Here is a 27,677-nt window from a genome sequence, read left to right on the forward strand (position 1 = left end):
GCTGTCCCGGGTGCTGGAGCGCTCTCGGCCAGGAAGGTCTCGCTCCCTCCCCTCCTGCCCTCCCGGGCTGTCCAAGTCGCAGGGTACTCAAGAGGGACGCCGCAGGCTAGGGAGCCGCGATCGGACCCCGCCCCAGGCGCTGCGCTCCGGGCCAGGCGGCCGCTGGAGCCCCGGCGCGCTCCGCTCCCCAGCCAGGCGGGCTTCCAGGGAACTTCCCCTAGGCTGCGTTCCCGAAGACTCCCGAGGGCGAGGGTGAGCAAAGCTGCGGGAACCTGTGTGTGCATGTGTGTGCGAGTGTCTCTACGTGTGTGTGCATGTGCGCACGGGTGTGTGCACACCAGGGGAATTGTGTGTGTGGAGTTGGGCAGATGTGTGTTTCAGGGAGCTGGATGTGTGTGCAAAGTTGGAGGCGTCAGCAAGGGCAGTCCAGTGTGGGAGGGAAACATGCGTGTGTGCATGTGTGTGGCAGAGACAGTGCCTGTGAAATGTGGTGAAGGGTGTATGTGTAGTCAGGTTGTCTGGGAGGAAAATGGGAGGGCAGGTGCAAGGAGACTTGGGGGTGGGCTGTAGGCCAGGACGTTTGTGACAAGCTGCGGGGTGCATGCGTGAAGAGAACCGTGGGAGTGTAAGAACTGCAAACCTGTGTGTGTGTGTCTGTGTGTGTGTCTGTGTGGGTGGCAGTGCGGCTTCTGGGGGCCCTCAGTTTGAAGGGGCGGGGGTAGAGGAAAGTTTGGAGGTGCTGACTGCTTTTGGAAGGCTGAGCGTGGTCTGGGGCCATGGTTAATGGTAGAGGAGCTGTTGGGGCCTGGCCTGGAGTAATTTGGGGATCATATCAGCCTTCTCACTTTGAAGACTGGGGAGCCGCGTGGGTGGGATCAGGGGCTGCCCCTCTCACTTGGTGGGTGATATCCCTGCTTCCCTCCAGGGGAGCTGCGACCTCATCAGTCACCCCTCGCCCCAGGCTCTGTGCACACCCCTGCCTGGTGGCTTCCGTTGGTGCTCCGACGTGAACATGGTGCAGAGATACCAGTCTCCTGTCCGAGTCTACAAGTACCCATTTGAGCTGGTCATGGCGGTGAGTGACTCCTGATTCTTGGGCCTCCCACGTGACAGTTGGAGGGACTTGAGATCAGCTATGGCGGGAGGAAGACAGAGCCCCTTAGACTCCCAGATTAGAAGGAATTATTTATTGCGCTACTCAGTTGACCTGGTGGGTTTAACTTCTAACCAGTGGCCCCTCTATCCCACCATTCTATCCTTGGCCCAGTGACCAAAACACAAGATCCTTCTTCCTTCCCCTTGTTGAAGCTGACCTACTCCCTTACTTTAGACTCACCTGACAGAAAACAAAGGTATCAGGGGCCAAGCCACTGTCATCATTTCATGTAAATGGCATAATCTCAGTAATAAGTGGAATGGTGGTGGTGATGACAGCAGCCGTTCATTGAATGTTTACAGCACTGTCTTTACAAATGATGTTTCTTCCAATTCCCAGTAGCTTTATTTTTCGTATTTTACTTCCATGAAACTGAGGCTTGCACAGGTGAAGGGATGATGGCAAGTTCTGTAGCTAGGAAGAGGTGCAGTTAGGGGGCTCAGATCCCCACAGAGCAGACTCTAGAACCTCACATTTAAGCACAGCGCCCTCCTTCTGCTCACAGACCCTCTTCCCTCCCCTTCAAGGAAGCTGACACCAGGAGGAGAGAGGGAGTGGGAGGGCAGGTTTGCTCTGTGTTGCGCAGCAAGTCAGTTGGACGCCTATAATTGGCCGCAAGATCCTTGGCCTCCTGGATCACTGGTCTTTGCACCCTGGGGCAGGAGCTGGAGACAGGTGGATGTGGGATTCCTTCTTGGCTCCATCCCTCTGCCTCTCGGAGCTTTACTTCCCTGCTCCATAACATGGAGGCAATGCTGTGAGGTTGTGGGGAGGAGTAAATGAGACAATTCTTCGTGCTCCTGGCTGTGTGTTGGGCACTCAGTAGAAGCTCACATAATATTCTGTCCCTGTTATTACACTGAAGTCTTGTAAATTAATGTATTGAAAGTGTAAGAAACACTAGAATCCACCTCCATCTGTCCCACCCCAGCACTGACTGCTTAACCCCAGCCTTCTATCCAGGGACTTTGATGTCTCGGTGGCTGTGCGTCCCGTTTTATTTTAATAATCTACATGCATGTATGTTTATTGTCACACAGAGGATTTAAAAGCATAATTAAAATCATCCATTTACACTGTGCTGTTACAGGCAGATGGTTCTAGGACAGCAAAGAGGCAGGAACTGGCATGGGGTCATATTCTAGCTCCTTGCCTGACTAGCTGGGTGACTGTGGGGCAAGTCACTTCACCTCCACGAGCCTCCACTCCCCGTCTCTAAAATGGGAATCTCCTGGCTTCCAAATCCCGGTGTCATGCTGTGGATTGCATGAATCAATGTTTATAAAGCTCCTGGTACAGGGCTGACGCAGATCAAATGCTCACTGAGATCCAGCTATGATTGTTACTGTTTTTGTCTGTGGCTGTATGACTTTGCTTCTGTGTAATGGGAGAGGAACACCAGGGGATGGTGAAGTGATCCAGGGACATGGATTCGGAAGCTTGAGGGCTCCTCTGTGCTCTGCCATGCTTTCTCTGGCTGCATATCTCTAGAAAGTTGCTGAACTTTTCTGAGCCCATTTCTTTTTATTTTGTGACTGATTCTCACTCTGTCGGCCAGGCTGGAGTGCAGCAGCGTGATCTTGGCTCACTGCAACTTCCACCTCCTGGGTTCAGGCGATTCTCCTGCCTCAGACCTCATCTCTCCTAAAAACACTAACTTAGCTGGGAGTGGTGTAGTGCACCTGTAATACCAACTACTCAGGAGGCTGAGGCAGGAGAATCACTTGAACCCAGGAAGTGGAGGTTTCAGGGAGCTGAGTTTGTGGCACTGTACTCCAGCCTGGGTGAAGAGTGAAACTCCATCTCAAAAAAAAAAAAAAAGAAAAGAAAAGAAAAGAAAAAAATCTTTATTATCTGTACTTAATTTAAATTATTTGTATTTTTCAAAGGGACTGTCATTTGTATTTTTCAAATGACAGAAGACAACCATGTCATTCTGTCTTCCATAGAGTCCTTGTCTGTGAAATGGTCCCAAGCCACAGCAACATTGGCAACAAAGCCACTTTGCCGACTGTTGACAAAACATTACTGTCCCCAAAATAGCTGCATAATTCAACATAACTTGTACACTGTGGAGGCACAGAAGGGGTTTTCTGTACTTAATGTTCGTCTTTGTTTCTCAGTGAAACACTTGCCCTCAGTGTGGGTCAGATGCTGGGGAAGTTTCAGATGAACTCAGCTATTTTCAGTGCATCCAAGTGACCAGAAAAGCTGGCCTTTCAGTGTTTCTAACAGAACTGACTTCAGAATCAAAATGCCCCTTGCTTCTTCAAAAGTCCACTGACAGTGACCCAAAGGACTGAAAATGGGCTTTGAGGAATTGGTTATAAAATTGCTAGAACTGTCTTTAAAATTTCTTAAAAATTAATACTCTTACTTCAAAAATTTATCTAGTCAAATGAATGGACATCTTTCTCCCAATCCCTTCACACGAAATTTGCTTCCAAAGGGAAGGATTCTCGGGGATCGTTCCTCCCTCAACTCTTTTTTTTTTTAAGATGAAGTCTGGCCTGTGGCCCAGGCTGGAGAGCAGCAGTGCGATCTTGGCTGACTGCAACCTCTGCCTTTTGGGTTCAAGCAATCCTCCTGCCTCACCCTCCTGAGTAGCTGGGATTACAGGGCTGTGCCACCACACTCAACTAATTTTTGTATTTTTGTGTTTTTGGTAGAGGCAGCATTTCACCATGTTGGCCAGGCTAGTCTCGAACTCCTCAGTTCTTAGACTCCCAAAGTGCTGGGATTACAGGCATGAGCCACTGCACCTGGCCTTTGCTCCTTTTTTTTTCCCTCTCTTTTTGAGACAGGGTCTTGCTCTGTTGCCCAGGTTGGAGTGCAGTGGTGCAATCATGAGTCACCATAGCCTTGACCTCCTGGCCTCAAGCCATCCTCCTGCCTTAGCTTCCAGAGTAGCTGGGTACACAGGCATGCACCACTGTGCCTGGCTAATTTTTAAGTTTTTATATGTCAAAATTTATATATACAATCATAGAAATGAGGTCTCACTCTGTTGCCCAGGCTGGTCTTGAACTTCTGGGCTCAAGTGATCTCCCACCTTGGATTCTCAAAGTGCTGGGATTACAGGCGCCAGCCACCAGGCCCAGCCTTCCTTTCTTCCTTGACAGCATTCTGTATCATTGGATTTAAAGCAGTGAGCTTTTATTATCTTGGCAAACAGAAAAAAACAATTAAGACAATGGAGGCAGCTGGAGTATCCAGTGTTGAAGAGAGTCCGTCAGTCCTTTGAATGCCCAGGTCCCAGAAGGTGTGTGGGTGGCGGTGTCTTGTGGATATCCTTGCATAGAGGAAGCAAAGGCTGTGTCTTAGGCTGTGGGGTCAGGTCACCTGTGTTCCAAAGGCCATGCTCTGCCCAGGCTATTGTGAGTTGAACCTAGGTTATCTGTCTCTTTTCCCAAGTGGGTGGTGGTTAAGGACCAGACCTACCAGGCTCTATCTCTACCCCAGGCCTCAGCACATTCCCCAATTCTTCTTTTTTTTTTTTTTTGAGACAGAATCTCGCTCTGTCGCCTAGGCTGGAGTTCAATGACATGGTCTCGGCTCACTGCAGCCTCCACCTCCCGGGTTCAAGCAATTCTCCTGCCTCAGCCTCCTGAGTAGCTGGGACTACAGGTGCCCACCATCGTGTGTGGCTAAATTTTTGTGTTTTTGTAGAGATGGGGTTTCACCATGTTGGCTAGGCTGGTCTCAAACTGCTGTCCTCAGGTGATCCACCCACCTTGGTCTCCCAGAGTGGTGGGATTACAGGCCTGAGCCACCGCACCTGGCCCCAGACACTGTTCTGAGTCCATTCACTTGTTAACTCCTCGTAGCCACCCCATGAGATGAGTTCTGTGGGTAGCCTATTCGACAGAGGAGGAGACTAAGGACGAGAGCCTTACTCAAGCCTCCAAAGCAAGCATGTAGCAGGTGGGGACTCAACTTCCAGGCAGTTTGGCTCCAGAATTTACACTCAACCATTTCTCAGAGCTGGACGGAGGAGCTGAAGTCACTGGGGTGGCATCTGGGCCAACTGTGTGGTCCAGGGGGCAGAGGCAGTTACCATCAGGATGCCTTTACCCCTTCAGAACCCTGCAAAGGAGAACATAGCGCAATCCCACAGTGGCCCCTGGCACACCAGCCAAGCCCGTAAGCCTTTATAACGCTACCTGTGGCCAACCCTTTAGGCCAGCTAAGAGGCAGGTCGATTACAGCAGCCAGATCTGTAGCAGAAGAGGGAACTGAGGCTCAGCAAGGTCCAGGACACTGTCTGTCAGTGACCAGTGTTCGTGGTCCCACAGAGCCACAAACTAGGTGACTTAGAAGAACATCAATGTATTGCTTCACTGTTCTGGACACCAGAAGCCCGAAGTCATGGTGTCAGGAGGACCACGCTCCCTCTGGAGGGTCTAGGAGGGGATCTGCTTCCTGGCCTCTCTCTCCCAGCCTCGGATCGTACCTTGACATGGGGCAGCATAACTCTAGTCTTCACACGGTCACTCGTCGTGTCCAGATTTCCCCTTTTTTTTTTTTTTTTTTTGAGACGGAGTTTCGCTCTTGTTACCCAGGCTGGAGTGCAATAGCGCGATCTCGGCTCGCCGCAACCTCCGCCTCCTGGGTTCAGGCAATTCTCCTGCCTCAGCCTTCTGAGTAGCTGGGATTACAGGCATGCGCCACCATGCCCAGCTAATTTTTTGTATTTTTAGTAGAGACGAGGTTTCACCATGTTGACCAGGATGGTCTTGATCTCTTGACCTCGTGATCCACCCGCCTCGGCCTCCCAAAGTGCTGGGATTACAGGCTTGAGCCACCGTGCCCGGCCCCAGATTTCCCTTTTTATAAGGTCACCAGTCATATTAGATTTGTAAGGACACTCTGATAACCTCACTTTAACTTGATTACTTCTAAAGACCGTATCTCCAAATAAGGTCACATTTCCAGGCACCAGGGGTTAGAACTTCACCATATCAATTTTAGGGGATGCATTTCAGAGCTGGGATTTGAACTTAGGGAATCTGATTCTACAGTCAGAGCCCACAGCCGGACTCTTTGGATTCTGGCTCTGACTTTCTTTCTTCCCCCCATCCCCCATTTTTTTAACTTTTATTTTTTGTCAAAGTCTTGCTCTGGTCACCCAGGCTGGAGTGTAATGGCACAATCTCGGCTCATTGCAGCCTCCACCTCCTGGGATCAAGCAATTCTCCCATCTCAGCCTCCCAAGTAGCTGGGATTACAGGTGTGAGCCACCACGCCTGGTTAATATTTTGTATTTTTAGTAGAGGTTTCACCATGTTGGCCAGGCTAGTCTCCAACTCCTGACCTCAAGTGACCCACCCACCTCGGCCTCCCAAAGTGCTACGATTATAGATGTGACCACACCTGGCCTCCTTCCTTCCTTTCTTCTTCCCTTTCCTCCCCTCCCTTTCCCTCCTGTCCCCTCCCCTCCCCTTCCCTTCCTTTCTTTTCCCTTCCCTTCCTTACATTTCTTTCCTTTCTTCCTCCCTCCTTCCCTCCCTTCCTCCCTCTATTTTATTTTATTCTATTTTTCAATTTTATTTCTTTTTGGAGACAGGGGCTTGCTCTGTCACCCAAGCTGGAGTGCAGTGGTATAGTCATGGATTACTGCAGGCTTGACCTCCCGGGGTCAAGCGATTCTCCCACCTCAGCCTTCTGAATAGTGAGACCACAGGTGTTTGCCACCACACCTGGCTACGTTTCTTGTTGTTGTTGTTGGGATGAAGTTCTACTCTTGTTGCCCAGGCTGGAGTGCAATGGCACAATCTCAATCTTGGCTCACCACAACGTCCACCTCCCAGGTTCAAGTGATTCTCCTGCCTCAGCCTCATAAGTAGTTGAGATTATAGGCATGCACCACCATGCCCAGCTAATTTTGTATTTTCAGTAGAGACGGGGTTTCTCCATGTTGGTCAGGCTGGTCTCAAATGCCTGACCTCAGATGATCCGCCCACCGCGGTCTCCGAAAGTGCTGGGATTACAGGCGTGAACCATGGTTCTTGGCCACATCTGGCTAATTTTAAAAAACATTTTTGTAGAGATGAGCTCTCCCAGTGTTGCCCAGGCTAGTCAGAAATTCCTCGGCTCAAGCCATCCTCCGGTCTTGGCCTCCAAAAGCATTGGGACAGACCTGAGCCACTGTGCCTGGCCTTGACTTTCCGAAAACATTTGTGCGCCACCAGCAGTACCGTGGCTTTAGGAATGACCTGGTCCCTTTCTGTCCGGCCACTGTGTAGGTGTCCCTGCGGGGCCCCAAAGCCTAGTAGCTTCAGGTCGTCTTTGTCTTGCAAACTAAATTAGGAGGATGACTTGGAGTAGAATTTCCCAAGCAAAAGGCTTTTCCTGTGGAGGAAGGGTTATGGAAGCGAAGTTCTGTCCTTCAGCAATTAAGGTCAAAATATCTAAAGACATGGCCTTGTTGTATTGATAAACAGCTTGTAATTTAGCCAATGCATTATTAATAAGAAGCAGCTTCTGAAGGTAAACTCTGTGGCTTAGGCCAAAAGCAGTTACAGTTGGATTCGTTGTTATGGACATAGTTTAACAAAGCAGCAGGGGCCTTATTTAAATGAGTTTAAATCAGCTCCCTGGAGCCGGTCATCTGATCCGGTTGCTAACAGACTAAGGCAGGCAATGTTTTCTACCTTGAATGTTGCTCTGATGTGGGCTGGCGGAACAGAGGCGATCCTCTGCCCTGCAAAGTGTCTTCTGATCTCAGAGGACCCTGAAAGAAATGTAAGGCCCTCATTCATTCATTTCTGTGTGCATTTATTTATACATTCATGCATGTGTGCGTTCCACAAATATTTTTTGAGTTTCTGCTGTGTGCCAAAGGCTGTGGTAGGTGGATTCCTAGAATTTTTTTTTCTCCAATGTTTAAGGCTCAAATGTGCACTGATCTAGTGGTATTTTTTTTTTTTTTTTCTTGAGACAGAGTCTTGCTCTGTCACCCAGGCTGGAGTGCAGTGGCACAATCTCAGCTCACTGCAACCTCCACCTCCTGGGTTCAAGTGATTCTTCTGTCACAGCGTCTGTAGTAGTTGGGACTACAGGCGCATACAACTACATCCAGCTAATTTTTGTATTTTTAGTAGGGATGGGGGTTTTACCATATTGGTTAGGCTTGTCTCAAACTCCTGACCTTGTGATCTGCCTGCCTTGGTCTCTCAAAGGTTACAGGTGTGAGCCAATTTGCCCAGCCTTTTTTTCTTTTTGAGACAGAGTCTTGCTCTGTTGCCCAGGCTGGAGTGCAATGGTGTGATCTTGGCTCACTGCAACTTCCACCTCCTGTGTTCAAGCTATTCTCCTGTCTCAGCCTCCCGAGTAGCTGGGATCACAGGTGCTCACCACTATACCTGGCTAATTTTTGTATTTTTAGTAGAGGCGGGGTTTCACCATGTTGGTCAGGCTGGTCTTAAACTCCTGACCTCAGGTGATCTGCCCATCTTGGCTTCCCAAAGTGCTGGGATTACAGGCATGAACCACCGTGCCTGGCCTGATTTTGTACTTTTTGAAATGCATCATTAATTCTGTTCATTTGTTTCCTTGTCTACATGGAATTTGCTTGTTTACTTCTTTATATGGGTATTTTTCATTAAGGGAAGCCCTAGGAAGTCAAGGCTATGTCTGTCTTGTCCTGTTCATCTGGTTCTTTTTCTTTCTTTTTTTTTGAGAGAGGCATCAGGTTGTCACCCAGGCTGAGGTGCAGTGCCGTGATCACAGCTCACTGCAGCCTCGACCTTGCAGGCTCAAGTGATCCTCCCACCTCAGCCCTGGGATGCACAAGCATGCTAGGCTAATGTTTGTATCTTTTGTAGAGATGGGTTTTTACCATGTTGTCCAGGCTGGTCTTGAACTGCTGGGCCCGAGTGAACTGCCCGCCTCCCAAAGTGTTGGGATTACAGGCTTGAGCCACTGCACCTGGCCCATGTAGTTCTTTGGATGTGGTTCCTGCCCTAAGGCAACAGCCAGCATAGTCTTGCGGGGTGTGGGGTTGACAGGCAAATGCCATGTAGAACTATTTGTTATGGGGAAGAACAGGGCATTTTAGGAACCCAAAGAAGCCATGGGAAGGTCATTTGAACTAGCCAGGCTGAGAGTTGCAGGGAAGCAGGGAGTGGGGACGTGGGGGGTGTTGGGGAGGGTGTAGCCTCTGCAAAGGCCAACGGGGCAGAACTTGTCTCTCCAAGAACTGAACTGGCTCAACTGGAGCCCAGTACAAGTTAGAAAGTGGCTGGCAGCGTTGTCAGGGAGCAGGAAGCGGAGGCATTGGAGGTCCGGAGGCACTCCTGAGACACTTGGAAAATTTAAAGTAGTGTTTCCCCTCCGAGCAAGATCCTGACATATCCTGTAAATGTCAAGCTGCTCTGGGCTGGCCTTGCTAAGTCATCCACCCTCCCGGAGCCATCAGGGGCACCAGCTGATCCTGAGAGCCCCTGGGCCCTGCTCCTGACGCATGGTTGAGACTCCGCAGAGCGTTTGTGTGCACATGGGTGGCACGGGCTGACATTCTCCCAGTGCCGGAGAGGCCAGGTGTTCTGAGGGTGAGTCCTTATGTGGAGGGGACATGGCTTCCCAGCTTAAAGGTACACCCAATTGTGCAGAAGCAGGAATAGTAAGAACTAGACCCCAGCTGACTTTGCCTCCTGTTGCAGCCACAGGATAGGGAGCTTATTAAAAACAGGCAAAACTGGCAGGGGGCAATGGCTCATGCCTATAATCTTAGCACTTTGGGAGGCCAACGCAGGAGGTTTGTTTGAGCCCAGGAGTTTGAGGCGAGCCTGGGCAACGTAGTGAGACCTTGTCTCTACAAAAAAATTAAAATAGCCAGGCGTGATGGCTCATGCCTGTAATCCCAGCACTTTGTGAGGCTGGAGCGGGCAGGTCATGTGAGACCAGCCTGACCAACATGGAGGAACCCCATCTCTACTGAAAATACAAAATTAGCCAGGCTTGGAGGTGCATGCCTGTAATCTCAGCTACTCATGAGGCTGAGGCAGGAGAACTGCTTGAATCCGGGAGATAGAGGTTGCAGTGAGCCGAGATCGTGCCATTGCACTCCAGCCTGAGCAATAAGAGTGAAACTCTGTCTTAAAAAAATATATTAACTGGGCATGGTGGTGCGTTCCTGTAACTCCAGCTACTTGGGAGGCTAAGGCAGGAGCATCTGTAGAGCCCAGGAGGTCGAGGCTGCAGTGAGCTGTGATCTTGCCACTGTACTCCAGCCTGGGTGACAAAGCAGGACCTTGTCTCAAAAACAAACAAACAAACAAAAACCAAACAAACAACAACAACAACAAAAACAGGCAAAACTCTCCCTCTCCAGCTTTGCTGATGGCTGATTCATTGTTCAATCCCTGTGGATGAAGCCTGTTCTGACAACTGAGGGGGAGTCACTCATTTATTCCCCTGCCCCGTAAGTATCTTCCAGAACCCAGCTCTCCGAAGGTAGAGCTTTGGGCTGTGCACCTGCCGATGTCCCCTGGTAGTGTAGACGTAGATCCACTCACTCTGAGACTAGGGAGACCGGTACTTACGTGACTTAATCTCCCGGGGATATGTAGAAAGATGGCTCCATTTTCCTATTTTATTTTCCTGGCACCTGGGCATTCACTCATTCCTTCCTTCTTCCAGTCATTTGATAAATATTGGCTGAACGTCTACAATGTCCCAGGTGTTGTATGAGGCACCAGGGAATTCAGTGGTAAATGAAACCTACATGGAGATGGTGGCGTTGAGACTGTAAACAGACAAACACAGATATAACGTCCTATTCCAAACCGTGACAAACGCTTCTGGTAAGGCTGCAGACCACCTAGTTAGTGGGTGGCTTCTTCTTCTTTTTTTTTTTTTTTTAAATTGCCCAGGCTGGAGTGCAGTGCTACGATTAGAGCTCACTGCCTCAACCTCCTGGGTTCAAGTGATTCTCCCACCTCAGCCACGTGAGTAGCTGGGACTACAGGTGCCACTGGACCTGGCTAATTTTAACATATTTTGTAGAGATGGGAGTCTTGCTGTGTTGCCCAGGCTTGTCTCAAACTCCTGGCTTCAGGTGATTCTCTGGCTTTGGCCTCCCATGTGCTAGGATTCAAGGTGTGAGCCAGTGCACCTGGCCTCCCTCTGTATTTTTTTACTGTGTTAAAATACATGTCAACAAAACTTACCATTTTAACCATCTTAGGTGTACAGTTCAGTGACATAAGTACATTTGCATTATTTATTTATTTTATTATTATTTTTTTTTTGGGACAGAGTTTCGCTCTTGTTACCCAGGCTGGAGTGCAATGGCGCGATCTCGGCTCACTGCAACCTCCGCTTCCTGGATTCAGGCAATTCTCCTGCCTCAGCCTCCTAAGTAGCTGGAATTATAGGCACGCACCACCATGCCCAGCTAATTTTTTGTATTTTTTTAGTAGAGACGGGGTTTCACCATGTTGACCAGGATGATCTCGATCTCTTGACCTTGTGATCCACCCACCTCGGCCTCCCAAAGTGCTGGGATTACACACGTGAGCCACTGCGCCCGGCCTATTTATTTATTTAAAGAAGGAGTTTCACTCTTGTTGCCTAGGCTGGAGTGTAATGGCGCCATCTAGGCTCACAGCAACCTCCTCCTTCTGGGTTCAAATGATCCTCCTGCTTCAGCCTCCCAAGTAGCTGGGATTACAGGCATGTACCACCATGCCTGGTTGATTTTGTATTTTTACTAGAGATGGGGTTTCTCCATGTTGGTCAGCCTGGTCTTGAACTCCCAGTCTCAGGTGATCTGCCCTCCTAAGCCTCCCAAAGTGCTAGGATTTCAGGCATGAGCCACCACACCCAGCCCATTCGCATTATTGTCCAACTGTCTCCACTGTCCGTCTCCAGAACTCCTTCATCATCCCAAACAGGGACGCTGTACCATAAAACACTAACTCTCCACTCCCCGTGCCCCCCTGCTCCCATTCACCACGATTCTGTTTTCTGCCTCTGCAACTTTAACCATTCCAGCTACCTCATAGAAGAGGAATCATGCAATCGTTGTCTATTTGTGTCTGGCTTATTTCCCTGGGCACGATATCTTCCAGGTTCAGCCGTGTTGTGGCAGGTGCCAGTGCTTCACTCCCCTTTAAAGCTGAAGGATGCATCGTTGTTTGACTCCATCACCTTTCATTTATCCATTCATCTGTTGATGGGCACGTGGGTTGTTTCCCCCTTTTGATCATGGTGTAACTGATGCTGCTGTGGACATCTGTGTACACATCTCTGTTTCAAGTCTTCATTGGTTTGCTCTTGTCCATTAAGAAAAAAAGTCAACTGTGTGGTTTCTGGCATTGTCCCTTTAATTGTTGCAGCAACTCCAGAGACCACGCTCTTAAAGGTGGTGCTATGCTGTTATTCATTCATTCATCCTGTGTATGTCTATTGAGTGTTGACTATGTGCTAGGCATTTTTGCAAAGCACTGCAAATTCAGGGATGTCAGGGCTGACGATGCTACTTCGGCAGCTGTGATGCATGAAGGAATAAAACAGGCTCATCTGAGTCAGCATCCTCATCCTCTTTCTTTCTGAGAAAAACAGACTCAGAGAGGTTGCTTTGGGGACACCCAGCTGTCAAGTGGCAGAGCTGGTGTCACATGTTGACCCTGTGCTGTGTCTCTGCCACTCCCCTACACCCCTCCCTTGTCCTCTTGCTGAGTCCAGGTACCCTGGCTGCAGAGGCTGTTCTGAACCTGTATCTCCGTCTCATGTGTGTCCCAGGCTGGCTTTGCTGGGATGAGCACTGGCTTCTTAGCTCCAAGGTCATCTGGAGCTGCAATGGTGGATTATCTACCACAGTCATCTCAGGGCTTCCGGAACAGTGACAGCTTGGTTCTGCCAGGCCCACTTCCCCTCATCAGCTGGGATGACACTACAGCCATTGGGGTGGCTGATGACCCATTCAGCAGCTCTAGTTGAGCACTCCTACCAAGAGTGGGGGGTTTACCCCATGGCACAGTATTCAGAAGTAAAAAAGAAGGAAGCACTGATGCACGTATTTATTTATTTATTTACGTGCATATTAATTAAATACGATTCCTTGTATTTTCGGTAAAGATGGGATTTCACCACGTTGGCCAGGATGGTCTTGAACTCCTGACCTCAAATAATACTCCTGCCTCAGCCTCTCAAAGTCCTGGGAGGATGGCTGAGTGGTATTCCATGTTGTATATATATATCACGGATGGGCTGAAAACATGGTGCTGAGTGAGAGAGGTCAGATGCAGAAAGCTATGTCTTATATGATTTCTTTCTTTTTTTCCCTTTCTTTCTTTTCTTTCTTTTTTTCCTTTCTCTCTCTCTCTCCTCTCTCTCTCTCTCTCTCTCTCTCTCTCAGACAGAGTCTCCCTCTGTCACACAGGTTGGAGTGCAGTGACATAATATCAGCTCACTGCAGCCTCTGCCAGGTTCAAGCGATTTTCCTGCCTCAGCTTCTTGAGTAACTGGGACTACAGGTGTGCACCACCAGCCCTGCTAATTTTTTTGTATTTTTAGTAGAGTCTGGGTTTTGTCATGTTGGCCAGCATGGTTTTGATCTCCTGAACTAATGATCTGCTCGCCTCAGCCTCCCAAAGTACTGGGATTACAGGTATGAGTCACCACACCCAGGCTTTTTTTTTTTTTAAATGGAGTCTTGCTCTGTTGTCCAGGCTGGAGTGCAGTGCAATCTTGATCACTGCAACCTCTGCCTCCCAGGTTCAAATGTTTGTTGTGGCTCAGCCTCCTGAGTAGCTGGGACTACAGGTACGCGCCACCATGCCCAGCTAATTTTTGGATATTTAGTAGAGATGGGGTTTCACCATTTTGACCAGGCTGGTCTCAAACTCCTGACCTGCAATGATCCACCTGCCTAGGCCTCCCAAAGTGCTGGGATTACAGGTATGAGCCACCACACCTGGCCCCCTGTATTTCAATTTTTTAAAAAAGAGTTGGGGGACCAGGCATGGTGGCTGACACCTGTAATCCCAGCACTTTGGGAGGCCGAGGCGGGTAGATCATGTGGTCAAGAGATCGAGACCATCCTGGCCAACGTGGTGAAACCCCATCTCTACAAAAAAATTAGCTGGGTGTGGTGGCGCGCACCTGTAGTCACAGCTACTTGGGAGGCTGAGGCAGGAGAATTGGTTGAACCCGGGAGGCGGAGGTTGCAGTGAGCCGAGGTCGCGCCATTGCACTCCAGCCTGGCGCCTGGTGAGGGAGTGAGACTGTCTCAAAAAAAAAAAAGAGTTGGAGAAGGTGAGTGGATTGATATCCCTTCTGTCCCGTGGTCTGCTAGACTTGCAGGGGGAAGGAAGGGGTAATAGGGAGCTTCCTGAAGGGTATGACAGGAGAGGGGTGCACCTTACTCTGTGGCTGCATGGTGTCCAGGGCCCCAAATCATGCCTGGAGAATAGAGAAGGGAAGGCAGAGCATCAGGCTGGAAGGTGTTGTTGCAGTTTGGATATTCTTTCTGCATTCTTTTTTTTTTTTTTTGAGATGGAGTCTTGGCTCACTACAACGTTCGCCTCCCAGGCTAGGTTCAAACAATTCTGCTGCCTCAGCCTCCTCAGTAGCTGGGACTACAGGCATGTGTCACCATGCCCGGATTATTTTTTGTATTTTTAGTAGAGACAGGGTTTCACTGTGTTAGCCAGGATGGTTTTGATCTCCTGATCTCAAGGTCCATCTGCCTAGGCCTCCCAAAGGGCTGGGATTACAGGAGTGAGCCACTGCACCTGGCCTTCTTTCTGCATTCTTACTGGAAGTTTTGTGGTAAGTAGCACTTCAACTTCCTTTGAATTTGGATGAGGAAGAGCAGGAAAGAAGGAAGGAGGGGAGGAGGGATCTTCTGTCAAATGATTGGCAGAGATAGCTTTTCTGTACTTTATCGAATCTCACTCATTTTTAAAATTGAAATTTATTTAACAAACGGTGATGTAGAATGAAGCATGTGCCAGGCGCTGCTCTAAGCACATTACACGAGCTAAGTCCTTCACTCCTCTGACAAGTAGTAAGGTAGCTACTTTTCTTACTCCCCCTTTTACACACAAGCAAATTAAGGAACTGAGAGCTTGACGTCTTGTTCACACAGCGATCCCAATCCAGGCCCCAGAGCCCACTCTCTTAACAACGGTGCTATGCAGTTGTTCATTCATTCATCCTATAAATGTCCATTGAGTGTCGACGATGTGCCAGGCATTTTGCAAAGCATTGCAAATTCGGGGATGTGGGGGCTGATGACCCCACGACTCTGCGTCAGCGGTTGTGATGCATGAAGGAATGAAACAGGCCCAACTGAGTGCTAGTTGGGAGATTCTGTGATTATTCTATGAGAGAGGGGGTTACCCAGCCTGGAATTGGGCAAGTCTGGGTGGGAATTCAGGGCTACCCAGCTCCAGCCTCCCATCTCAACACAGTAATTGTGTCAATATTGACTCTGCAGGATGGGGACCCCATGGGAGACAGCCCTGCCTGGTTCCTGCCCACCCCACCGTGGCCTCGCAGCTGTGGACTCTGGGCTTTGGACCATCTCCTTTTCTGAGCAGTCAGCCTTAGATGTCCTCTCCAGCCACCTGGCAGGAGGGCTGTAACCGAATCCTTCTGTGGCCTTGTGTCCCTGAGAGTGCAAAACCATGTGTTTGTTTAGCAGGGAGAGGCTCTGGTCTCATTCGTGGGTGGCTAGGCCAATTGTGGGGACAGGAGCTGGCAGCTGAGGCTCTCAGGCAGCGACAAAACTGGTGCGTGAGCGGGTTTCCAACACAGAAAGCTTCCGTGAGCTGTTTGATCCTGTAGGACCCTGGGAGGTACCAAAGGCACAGGGGCTGGGGCCTGTTTGGTCTCCGCCAGGGCCTCTCCCAGGGCAGGGTGCCTGGGGCCCACAGTTTCTCAAGGGTCACAGCAACGTCTAACAAGGAAGGAAAATAAATACAAATACATGTAATAGTTCCAGAATACAAAAAGAAACCTGCAGGCCCAGGCGCGGTGGCTTATGCCTGTAATGCTAGCACTTTGGAAGGGTGAGGCAGGTAGGTCAGTTGAGGTCAGGAGTTTGAGACCAGCCTGGCCAACATGGTGAAAACCCCTTTCTACTCAAAACACATAAATTAGCTGGGCCGGTGGTGGGTGCCTGTAATCCCACTTACTCAGGAGGCTGAGGCAGGATAATCACTTGAACCCAAGAGGTGGAGGTTGCGTTGAGCTGAGATGGTGCCTTTGCACTCCAGGCTAGGCAAAAGAGTGAGACTCCAACTCAAAAAAAAAAAAAAAGAAACTTGCAGAGCTAAAATGAACAAATACTGAATTAAATGCCTACAAAAGCCGTTTCATGGCAGGCTGTCATCTGGACGCCAGCTGTGATGAGGTCATGTATATGGAAGCCATGAAAAGTAGATGCACTTTACTGTGTGCGATGTGATTGCCGTGGGTAGGGCCAGGACCTGCAAAGGTGTCACAACCTTCCTGCAAGGAGAGATGCTCTATGACCTTCTGGGGCTCTGTGGTCCCTATCCACTTGTCAGGCATTTGAATTTTATTCAGTGTTTTATTTAGTTTAATTTAATTTATTATATTATTATTATTTTTGAGATGGAGTCTCACTCTTTGCCAGGCTGGAGTGCAGTGGCTCAATTTTGGCTTACTGAAATCTTCGCCTCCCGGGTTCAAGTGATTCTCCTGCCTCAGTCTCCTGAGTAGCTGGGACTACAGGTGCATGTCACCACACCTGGCTAATTTTTTGAATTTTTAGCAGAGATGGGGTTTCACCATGTTGTCCAGGATGGTCTTGATCTCCTGACCTCATGATCCGCCTGCCTCAGCCTCCCAAAGTGCTGGGATTACAGGCATGAGACACCGTGCCCAGCTCTATTATTACTGTTATGTTTGGGATGGAGTCTCTGTTGCCCAGGCTGCAGTGCAGTGGCATGATCTCGGCTCACTGCAACCTCCTCCTCCCAGGTTCAAGTAATTCTCACGCCTTAGCCTCCTGAGTAGCTGGGACTACAGGTGTGCACCACCAAGCCTGCCTAATTTTTTTGTATTTTTAGCAGAGATGGGGTTTCATCATGTTGGCCAGGCTGATCTTGAACTCCTTGCCTCAAGTGATCTGCCTGCCTTGGCCTCCCAAAATGCTGGGATTATAGCTGTGAGCCACTGTGCATGCCCTTTATTTTATTTCTTAAAGAAACAAGTTCTTGCTCTGTTACCCAGGCTGGGGTGTGGTGGCATAATCATAGCTCACTGAAGCCTTGACCTCCTGGGTTCAAGCAATTCTCCCGCCTCAGCCCCCCGAGTAGCTGGGACTACAGGTGCGTGCCACCACACTCGGGTAATTTTCTTATCTTATGTCGAGATGAGGTCTCATTATTTTGCCCAGGCTGGTTTTGAACTCCAGGGCTCAAACAATCCTCCAGCTTTGGCATCCCAAAATGCTGGGATTACAGGTGTGAGCCATTGCACCTGACCTCAGCCAGTGTATATTAAATATCTTCTCCAAGTCAGAGGCAGGTAGGGGATGTCCTGGCAAAGAGGCTAGACCCTCACAGGTGCCTTTGGTCAAGCTGGGGAGAGACCCATTTTCTTTTCTTTTCTTTTTTTTTTGAGACAGAGTTTTGCTCTTGTTACCCAGGCTGGAGTGCAATGGCGCGATCTTGGCTCACCGCAACCTCCGCCTCCTGGGTTCAGGCAATTCTCCTGCCTCAGCCTTCTGAGTAGCTGGGAATACAGGCACGCGCCACCATGCCCAGCTAATTTTTTTTTATTTTTAGTAGAGATGGGGTTTCACCATGTTAACCAGGATGGTCTCGATCTCTTGACCTTGTGATCCACCCGCCTTGGCCTCCCAAAGTGCTGGGATTACAGGCTTGAGCCACTGCGCGCTGCCTGAGAGACACATTTTCAAACACATGGAGGACTGTCCCAGGAACAGGGGCAGAGGAGGGTCAGAACCGGGTTGAACGTGAACTGAGAGGACGATCCAGGCTTCCCTCCTGTGTGGGAGTGACTTGGGTGTAGAGCTGTCCTTCAGAGGTCAAGCCACTGTTTGGTTCTAGAAGCAACATAATGCGCCAACCCCCGGTCTGACTGAGAGGGGGTCAAATCGCAGCTTGATCCCTCTCAAGCTGTGTGACTACAGGTAAGTGACTTAAAGTCTCTAAGCTTCGGCTTCTCAATCTGTCAAATTGGGAGGATGAGCGCTACCTACTTCCTGGGGAGCAGCAAGCCCAGCACTTGCCTCGGCTGTTGCCTTTACTGCAAGGATGATTAGGCTTGGGCAGCTGAAAACTGTCCAAATGTGTCCTCTTCGTAGTCACGGTACCTTTTGGTCATTCAAAATGAAAGGAAAGTTTTCTGCCCCACCGGCCACCTACTATAAACATTTACCCCAGGAGAAGGCAAGGCAGTTCTCCCAGGGCCTGGAGGTGAGGCATTGATTGTCCCTGGAGAACCCCGGGGCTGGGAGGAGCTGCTTTTCTTGCCCCTGTGCTCATTTTTGCTGAGGAGGATGAGATTCGAAAGCAGCAGGTGGAATGGGAGACTGGTTTCTGCTGAGGTCCCTCCATCTTCCCTGCATCCCCGTCTCTGCCGTACAGGGAGGTGAACCTCATTCTCATGCCCCACCGACCCCATCCTCAGCCCACCCCGATCCTTACTTCTGCAGGTCCCTTGCTTCGCGGGTTGCAGGCCAGTGGGACTCTGCGTTTCCAAACCACTGACGCTTGTGAAGCAGCCAGAGACTGAGGCAGGACAGCGTGGTTCAGGATTGGCGTCTGGGGCAGACAGGCTCACGCGCCAATCCCACCACCCCCTCGCCATGTGCTGCTGGGCGAGTCATTCTGTCTTCCTGAGCTTCAACTTGCTCATCTGTAAAAAGGGCAAATACTAGTTCCCATCTCACCAGGGCCTTCTGAGGATGAAGTGAGGCCGTTAACACTTTAGAAAGTTCTTAATGGCCAGGTGCAGTGATTCACTCCTGTAATCCCAGCACTTTGGGAGGCCGAGGCGGGCGGATCACCTGAGATGGGGAGCTCGAGACCAGCCTGACCAATATGGAGAAACCCCATCTCTACTAAAAATACAAAATTAGCCGGGCATGGTGGCGAATGCCTGCAATCCCAGTTACTTGGGAGGCTGAGGCAGGGTAATCGCTTGAACTCAGGAGGCGGAGGTTGCGGTGAGCTGAGATTGCACCATTGCATGCCAGCCTGGGCAATAAGAGCAAAACTCCATTTCCAAAAAAAACCAAAAAAACAACAACAAAAAGAAAGAAAGTTTTTAACAACAGTGTCCAACAATCATGAAAGTCCTCTGATGCTGGATAACTGGCTCTGGGATGGATGCCTTCCCAAGGGAGCTCAGCTCGGGGGTCCTCCCAAAACGTGTGGCTCTGTCACGGGAGCAGGCACTGCTTACTGGGAGAAGCACCTTCCTTTCTTTTAGAAGTCAGAGAAAGTCGTGGCCAAGCCAACCAGCCCCCCTCCCCTGCGCCTGTTATCTGGAGGCTCCAGACCAGGCCTTTGAAGCAAGAGGTTTGTCAGGATGGGAAGTGAGTCAGGAACCCTGGCTCTTGATTGGCTGCGTGTGCTAAGTCTGCGGCTTTATCCCCTCCCTGACCCTCTGCTTGGGGCTGTTTGGTGCGTGTTATTCTCTCCTTTGCCACTTAGCATTGTTACCCCGAGGGTGTGCCGAGGACCAAGCCCGCCGCAAGTATGAGGTTGTGCTTTGGAAAAGCAGGCGATCCTCCTTCTCAAGTCTCCTGTTACAAGGCCCGGTAAACCCTCTCAAAGAAATAACAGGGTAAAAGGATGGAGAGCTGAGGAAGAGGCAGTCGTGCATGGGAGGGGCAGGGAGGGTGTCCCAGGAAGAAGAAGGACTAGCATGGATGAGGCCCTGAAGCCTGAGCATCTCCTTGGCCCCAGTCCAGGCCTCCTACCCCTCCGGAAAGCCCCATGACTCATGGCACCCGTCCTCTTCACTGTCAAGGAGATTGATCAGTGTTCTAAGCATCTGGAACAGCAAGTGCAAAGGCCCCATGTCAGGGACACGCTTGATGTATCATTCTAAACACATAAGGCTGGTGTGGCTGGAGCCTGGTGAGGGGGCTGGGATGGGACGTAGGTGGGTGGGGCAGATCACACAGAGCCTGGGGACCACCATAAAAATTGCAGGTTATATTCTCAGCATCAGGCCTATTTTTTTTTTTTTTTTGAGACGGGGTTTCGTTCTTGTTACCCAGGCTGGAGTGCAATGGCGGGATCTCAGCTCACCGCTACCTCCGCCTCCTGGGTTCAAGCAATTCTCCTGCCTCAGCCTCCTGAGTAGCTGGGATTACAGGCACACGCCACCGTGCCCAGCTAACTTTTTGTATTTTTAGTAGAGACGGGGTTTCACCATGTTGACCAGGATGGTCTCTATCTTTTGCCCTTGTGATCCACCCGCCTCGGCATCCCAAAGTGCTGGGATTACAGGTGTAAACCCGGCCCTATTTTTTTTTTTTTTGAGATGAAGTCTCGCTTTGTCACCCAGGCTGGAGTGCAGAGGCGCATTCTCTGCTCACTGCAACCTCTGTCTCCTGGGTTCAAGCAATCGTCCCACCTCAGCCTCCTGAGTAGCTGGGATTAAAGGCACGCACCACCATGCCTGGCTAATTTTTTTTGTAATTTTAGTAGACGTGGGTTTTACCATCTTGGTCAGGCTGGCCTAGAACTCCTGACCTCAAGTGATCTACCCACGTTGGCCTCCCAAAGTGCTGGGATTACAGGCGTGAGCCACTGCACCCGGCCTCCTCAAGGCCTGTTCTGAGTATATCCTCCCTGGAAACCATTTTGTACAAGGAACAGGAGGAAGACTGAGCAGTAGAAGGAAGGGGAGAAGCTCAGGGATGGTGTGGCCACTGCCTGGCAGGAGCTGAAGGACAGAGGGTGGAAAAGGAAGGAGAAGATGTGACCGCAAGGCCTGGGAAAACAATGCCTGGCTCTGTTTCTGAGCTGCCCACGAGAACAAGCCCAGTTTCTGAGCAAGCGGCTCCTGGAGGGAGTGGGGGCGGGGCTCCACTGGGATTCAAATCCAGGTTTGCCATCCCATGCTGTGTGACTTTGGATAAATTAGTGAGCCTCTCTGGGCAAGTACATGAGACATATACGATTTTTCCAAATGATGAAACAGTGATGCCTCGCTGGAAGGAGGTGGAGCTGGACTTCCAACCAGGTGGCCTAAGCCCCTCCAGCCTCCACTGGCTTTGCTCTGCGCCCTGTCCTCTGTGGGGAGATGATTTCCTTTGCAAGTGGGTACAGTGTGGCTGAGATATATAGGGCAGACACAGTTCCCAGGGGGTCTCCCTTGCCAGCCCACTGGAGTCCAGACCCCAGGAGCCCCATGGTGCATTCTCTAGGGGAATGAGGCCTCCCTATTCCAAAGCTGATGTGTTTGTCCCAGCAACCAACTTGGAGATAAGTCAGGGGACAGCTCTGTCCTCCTGGCCCTGGTGGAGGACAGGCTGGCCAGCCTTGCCTGATCTGGGGTGACACCAAGGGCTCCTGAGCATGTATCCATTTCTTCCTCGGCCCCCCTCCCCCTGCCTCTCTTCTTGGGAGCCAGGAGGGAAGGTGGAGGAGGTGCCAGTCCTCAGACGCCGGCACTATTTTTGGAGCGTGTGTTGATCCCAATTCCGGGGCACGTGGGCTGTGACAGGCTCTAGGAGCAGACCCCGCTGGAATAAGGAATAAGGTCAGCCACAGATGCCGGGGTACGCCCCCACCACCCTGACCCTGGCTCTTCTAGAACGGGGCACAGACACTTGCCCTCCCTGAGCTCAGGTTCATGGGCTTTGAGCCCCTCCAGCTACCTTCACCCAGCTCTGCACCCCTGCCTGGGAGGAACTCTGCCCTCACAGAAGCAAGCAGCCCCAGTAAAGAGCCTGCGGCTGACCTGAAGTGGCCCCGAGGACGGTGAGGGCCCCTTCCCTTTGAAGGGCACAGTGGCATGGAATCCAGCTTAACCTCCTGTGCTCGTGGCCAAATCCTGTCTGAGACACCCGGAGAGGCCGTGGAGAAAATAATCCCGGCTAGTGCTTCTCCAGCACCCACGGCAGTTTGCTCAGTTCTCAGGACGACTCTGTGCAACAGAGCACTGAGAGGTTAAGTAACCCAACCAAGGCCACAAACCTTGTAAGTGCTAGAGCTGGGATTTGCACCCAGGCAGGGCTACCCTCTAATGGCTCATAGGAAGCACGTTGCTGAATATTTATATGAACACATACATCAAAAATATTAAATAATAGCTATATTCATATGTAGAATAAGCTCCTTATTTAAACTACCCATATATATATATTTATATACATATATTTTAAGCTGGAGTCTGGCCGTGTCACCCAGGCTGGAGTGCAGTGGCATGATCTCAGCTTACTGCAACTTCTGCCTCCTGGGTTCAAGCTATTCTCCTGCCTCAGCCTCCTGAGTAGCTGTGATCGCAAGTATGTAACACCATGCCCAGCTAATTTTTTTATGGTATTTTTTAGGAGAGACCGGGTTTCACCATGTTAGCCAGGCTGGTCTCAAATTTCTGATCTCAAATGATCTGCCTGCTTTGCCCTCCCAAAGTGTTGGGATTACAGGCGTGAGTCACCGTGCTGGGCCTACCTATATATTTATATATGGAATATATTATGTGTCCATATATAAAATAATATGTTTACATGTGTACATTTATATAACATTATATCTTTATAGATATGATATATATTTATTTACATTTTATCTATATTTATAAAATTACAATGTATTATATAGAACCCTATTTTTACATTGTGTATAGAAATATATATGCACACTATATAAATTGTATATATTTATATTAACATATATTCACATATATTTATAAATACATTTGAACAATATATGTATACAGTGGCCAGGTTCAGTGCCTCTTGCTTATAATACCAGCACTTTGGGAGGCTGAGGCAAGTGGATCACATAAGGTCAGGAGTTTGAGACCAGCCCGGCCAACATGGTGAAACACTGTCTCTAGTAAAAATACAAAAATTAGCTGAGTGTGGTGGCACTTGCTGGTAATCTCAGCTACTTGGGAGGCTGATGTAGGAGAATCGCTTGAACCTGGGAGGCAGAGGTTGCAGTGAGCTGAGATTGTGCCATGCATTCCAGCCTGGGCCACAAGAGCAAAACTCTATCTCAATAAATAAATAAATAGGCCAGGTGCAGTGACTCACACCTGTAATCCTAGTAGTTTGGGAGGCTGAGGCTGGAAGGTCACAAGGTCAGGAGTTTGAGACCAGTTTGACCAACTTGGTGAAACCCTGTCTCTACTAAAAATGCAAAAATTAGCCAGGCATGGTGGTGGGCATCTGCAGTCCCAGCTACTTGGAGGTTGAGGCAGAAGAATCGCTTGAACCTGGGAGGCCAACGTTGCAGTGAGCCGAAATCACGCCATCACACTCCAGCCTGGGCAACAGAGGGAGACTCAGTCTCACACACAAAAAAAGTACATGTATACATGTGAATTCATATGTGTGTATGTGTATATATAAAAGCATGCAAGTGGAGAGAGAAAGACACCTTTTTAAAGAAACAGATTTATTGAGGTATGTTCACATATACAATTCACCCGTGTACAGCACACAATTCAGTGGCATTCAGTAGATTCATAGTATTGTGCAAGCTTCACCACAATCAACTTTAGAATAGTCTCATTACGTCAAAAAGAAGCTCTGTCTGCCTTAACCCTCATCCCTCAACACCCCCACCATCTCTTTCCTCAACACTCCCAGCCCCTGGCAACCACTAATTTACTTTCTGTCTCTCTGTATTTACCCATTCTGGACATTTCATGTAAATAGATTCATGCAATATATGGTCTTTTGTGATTGGCTACTTGCACTCAGCATGAAGTTTTCAAAGTTTATCCATGTTGTAGCATGAATCACTACCTTGTTCTTTTTTAAGGCTGTATAATATTCCATTTCATGGCTGTACCACCATTGATTTATTCACTTATTCATTGATGGACATCTGGGTTGTTTCCCCTTTTCCTATTATGAATAATGTTGCTATACATATTGGTATATAGGCTGTGTGTGGTGGCTCACTCTTGTAATCCCAGCATGTTGGGAGGCTGAGGAGGGCAGATCACGAGGTCAGGAGTTCGAGACCAGCCTGGCCAACATGGTTAAACCCAGTGTCTATTAAAAACACTAAAAATTAGCTGGGTGTAGTAGCGGGTGCCTGTAATTCCAGCTACTCAGGAGGCTGAGGCAGTAGAATCGCTTGAACCTGGGAGGCGGAGATTGCAGTGAGCTGAGATCATGTCACTGAACCCAGCCCTGATGACAGAGTGAGACTCCATCTCAAAAAAAATTGTATATAATTTTTTTTGTGTGGACTTATATTTTCATTTCTTTTGGGTACATACTTGTGAGTGGAATTGCTGGATCATATGGTAACTCTATGTTTGTTTGAAGAACTGCCAAACCATTTTCCAAAGTGGGTTGCATTATATTACATACACATGGCAGGGTTTGGGGGTTTCAGCTTCTCCACAGCCTCACCAACACTTGCTTTTGTGCTTTTAAAAGTTATTATAGTCATCCTAGTGGATGTGAAGTGGTGTTTCATTGTGGTTTTCATTTGCATTTCTTTAATGACTAATGATGTTGAACATAGTTTCATTTGCTTTTTTGTACTGGTCTATTTTCCTTGGAGAAATGTCTGTCCAGGTCCTCTGCCTGTTTTAAAATGGGGTCATCATTTTATTGTTGACTCCTAACAGCCATTTAGATATTCTAGACGCAAGTCCCCCATTTTATACACACCCACACATAGGTAAATATGTATAATTTGTGAACATTTTCTCCCATTCTCAGTGTTACCTTTTCCCTTTCTTGCTTGTATTCTTTGAAACACAAAAGTTTTAAGTTTTGATGATAATCCAGTTTATTTTTTCTTTTATTGTTTGTGTTTTTGGTGCCATAAGTAAGCAACCATTGCTTAATCCAAGTTCATAAAGATTTATTCCTGTGTTTTCTTCTGAGAGTTTTATAGTTTTTTAAAAATGCTTTTTAAAAATTATTCTTTTATTTATTTTTTTTGAGATGGAGTTTCACTCTTGTCACCCATGCTGGAGTGCAATGGCGCCATCTTGGCTCTCTGCAACCTGCATTGAAGTGATTCTTCTGCTTAAGCCTCCCTAGTAGCTGGGATTACAGATGCATGCCACTATGCTCAGCTAATTTTCTTGTATTTTCAGTAGAGATGGGGTTTCACCATGTTGGCTAGGCAGGTCTCAAACTCCTGACCTCTGGTGATCCACCTACCTTGGCCTCCCAAGGTGCTGAGATTACAGGCATGAGCCACCACACCCGGCCCCAGCTTCATTATTTTGCATGTGTATATCCAATTGTCCTGGCATCATTTGTTGAAGAGATTATTCTTTCCTTATTAGATTGTCTTGACACCTTTGCAAAAAATTGGTTGATTATAAACGTGAAGGTTTATTTCTGGATGCTTGATTCTCTTCCACTGAGCTGTATGTCTACACTTAAGCCAGTACCACACTGTTTTGATTACTATAGCCTAATATGATATCTATATATTTATAGATATGATACATATTTATATACATACTACCTATACTTACAAAAGTATATTATAAACACCCTATATTTGCATTGTGTAAAGAAAGATATATGCGCATTCTATATAAATTGTATTATTTTTTCTTTTATTGTTGAATAGCCTGATGTTGCTGTATATATTTGTATACAATTTTTTTGTGTGGACTTGTTTTTATTTCTCTTGGGTATAGATGTAGGAGTGGAATTGCTGGGTCGTATGGTAACTCTATGTTTAACTGTTTGAAGAACTGCCAAGCTATTTTCCAAAGGGGTTGTACCATATTACATGCACATGACAGGATTCGGAGGTTTCCATTTCTCCACATCCTTTTCAACACTTGCTAATTTGTCTTTTTTTTTGAGACAGAGTTTCGCTCTTGTCACCCATGCTGGAGTGCAGTGGTGCGATCTCAGCTCAATGAAACCTCCGATTCCTAGGTTCAAGTGATTCTTCTGCCTCAGTTTCCCAAGTAGCTGGGATTACAGGTTCACACCACCACAGCTGGCTATTTTTTGTATTTTTAGTAGAGATGGGGTTTCACCATGTTGGCCAGGCTGGTCTTGAACTCCTGACCTCAGGTGATCTGCCCACCTTGGCCTCCCAAAGTGCTGGGATTACAAGCATGAGCCACCACCCCTGGCCTGCTATTATGTCTTTTAAAAGAAATCAGGAAATATGAGTTCTCCAGTTTTGCTCTTTTTCAAGATTGCTTTTGGTTATGTTGGGTCTGTTGCATTTCCATATGAATTTTAGGATAAGCTTGTCAATTTCTGTAAATAAGTCAGCTGGGATGTGGATATTTTGTTGAATCTGTAGACCAGCTGGGGAATATTGCCATCTTAACAATATTAAGTCTTCTGTTCCATGAATATCAAATGCCTTTCCATTTGTTTAGGTTTTAAGTTTTCAGCAGTGTTTTATAGTGTTCAGAGTATATGTTTTACACTTCTTTTTGCTAAATATATTCCTAGGTATTTTATTCTTTTTTATGTTGTAAATAGAGTTTTTTTAAATTTCATTTTCAGTTTGCTCATTGTTAATACTTAGAAATGTAGAAATGCAACTGATTTTTCTATATTGGTTTTATATCCTGCAACCTTGCTGAACTCATTGATTAGTTCTCTCTATTTTTTTTTTTTTTTGTTTGAGACAGAGTTTTGCTCTTGTTGCCCAGGATGGAGTGCAGTGGCGCAATCTTGGCTCACTGCAACCTTCACCTCCAGGGTTCAAGTGATTCTTCTACCTCAGCTTCCTGAGTAGCTGGGATTACAGGCATGCACCACCAGGTCAAGCTAATTTTGTATTTTTAGTAGAGACAGGGTTTCTCCATGTTGGTCAGGCTGGTCTCAGACTCTTGACCTCAGGTGATCCACCTGCCTTGCCCTCCCAAGGTGCTGGGATTACAGGTGTGAGCCACTGCGCCCAGGCCTACTTTGATTACTTCTAATCTTTTTGTGTGTACCCGTGTGGAGGCTTTAGGGTTTTCTCTCTATATATTATCATGTCATCTGCAAATGCAGATAGTTTTACTTCTTCCTTTCCAATTGCATGGCTTTTGTTTTACTTATCTAGAACCTCCAGCACAAGGTGGAATAGACATGAAGAGTGCATATTCCTGCCTTGTTCCTGATCTTAGGGGAAAACACTCAGTCTGTCACCAGGGATGTGAACTGTGGCTTTTAGCAGATGACTTTACCAGGTGGAGGAAGTGCCCTTTTATTCCTAGTTTATTGCATTTCTTTTGGGGGGGCGGACAGAGTCTCACCCCCTGGATTCAAGCGCTTCTCCCGCTTCAGCCTCCCCAGTAGCTGGGACTACAGGTGTGCGCCACCATGCCCAGCTAATTTTTGTATTTTTAGTAGAGAGTGGGTTTCGCCATGTTGGCCAGGATG

General features: G+C 48.4%; 1 protein-coding gene across 5 annotated transcripts in view; it reads left to right on the forward strand.

Annotated features, from left to right (window-relative positions):
* The window catches only part of SEC14L5 (SEC14 like lipid binding 5), a 59,619-nt gene continuing 31,942 nt past the window's right edge, over nt 1–27,677 (forward strand). For 2 of the 5 annotated variants that reach the window (XM_035266869.3, XM_078344596.1), the window contains exons 1-2: nt 1–252; nt 926–1,075. In XM_035266869.3, coding sequence (XP_035122760.1) covers nt 1,013–1,075 — 63 coding nt within the window. In that variant the 5' untranslated portion in view covers nt 1–252; nt 926–1,012. Of the gene's footprint in view, nt 253–925; nt 1,076–7,812; nt 7,901–27,677 lie in introns of those variants that run through there. The other 3 variants (XM_035266868.3, XM_078344594.1, XM_078344595.1) reach the window with 2 other exon arrangements.

This window comes from Callithrix jacchus, chromosome 12 (assembly GCF_049354715.1).
Source record: "Callithrix jacchus isolate 240 chromosome 12, calJac240_pri, whole genome shotgun sequence".
In the NCBI taxonomy this organism is placed as follows: domain Eukaryota; kingdom Metazoa; phylum Chordata; class Mammalia; order Primates; family Cebidae; genus Callithrix; species Callithrix jacchus.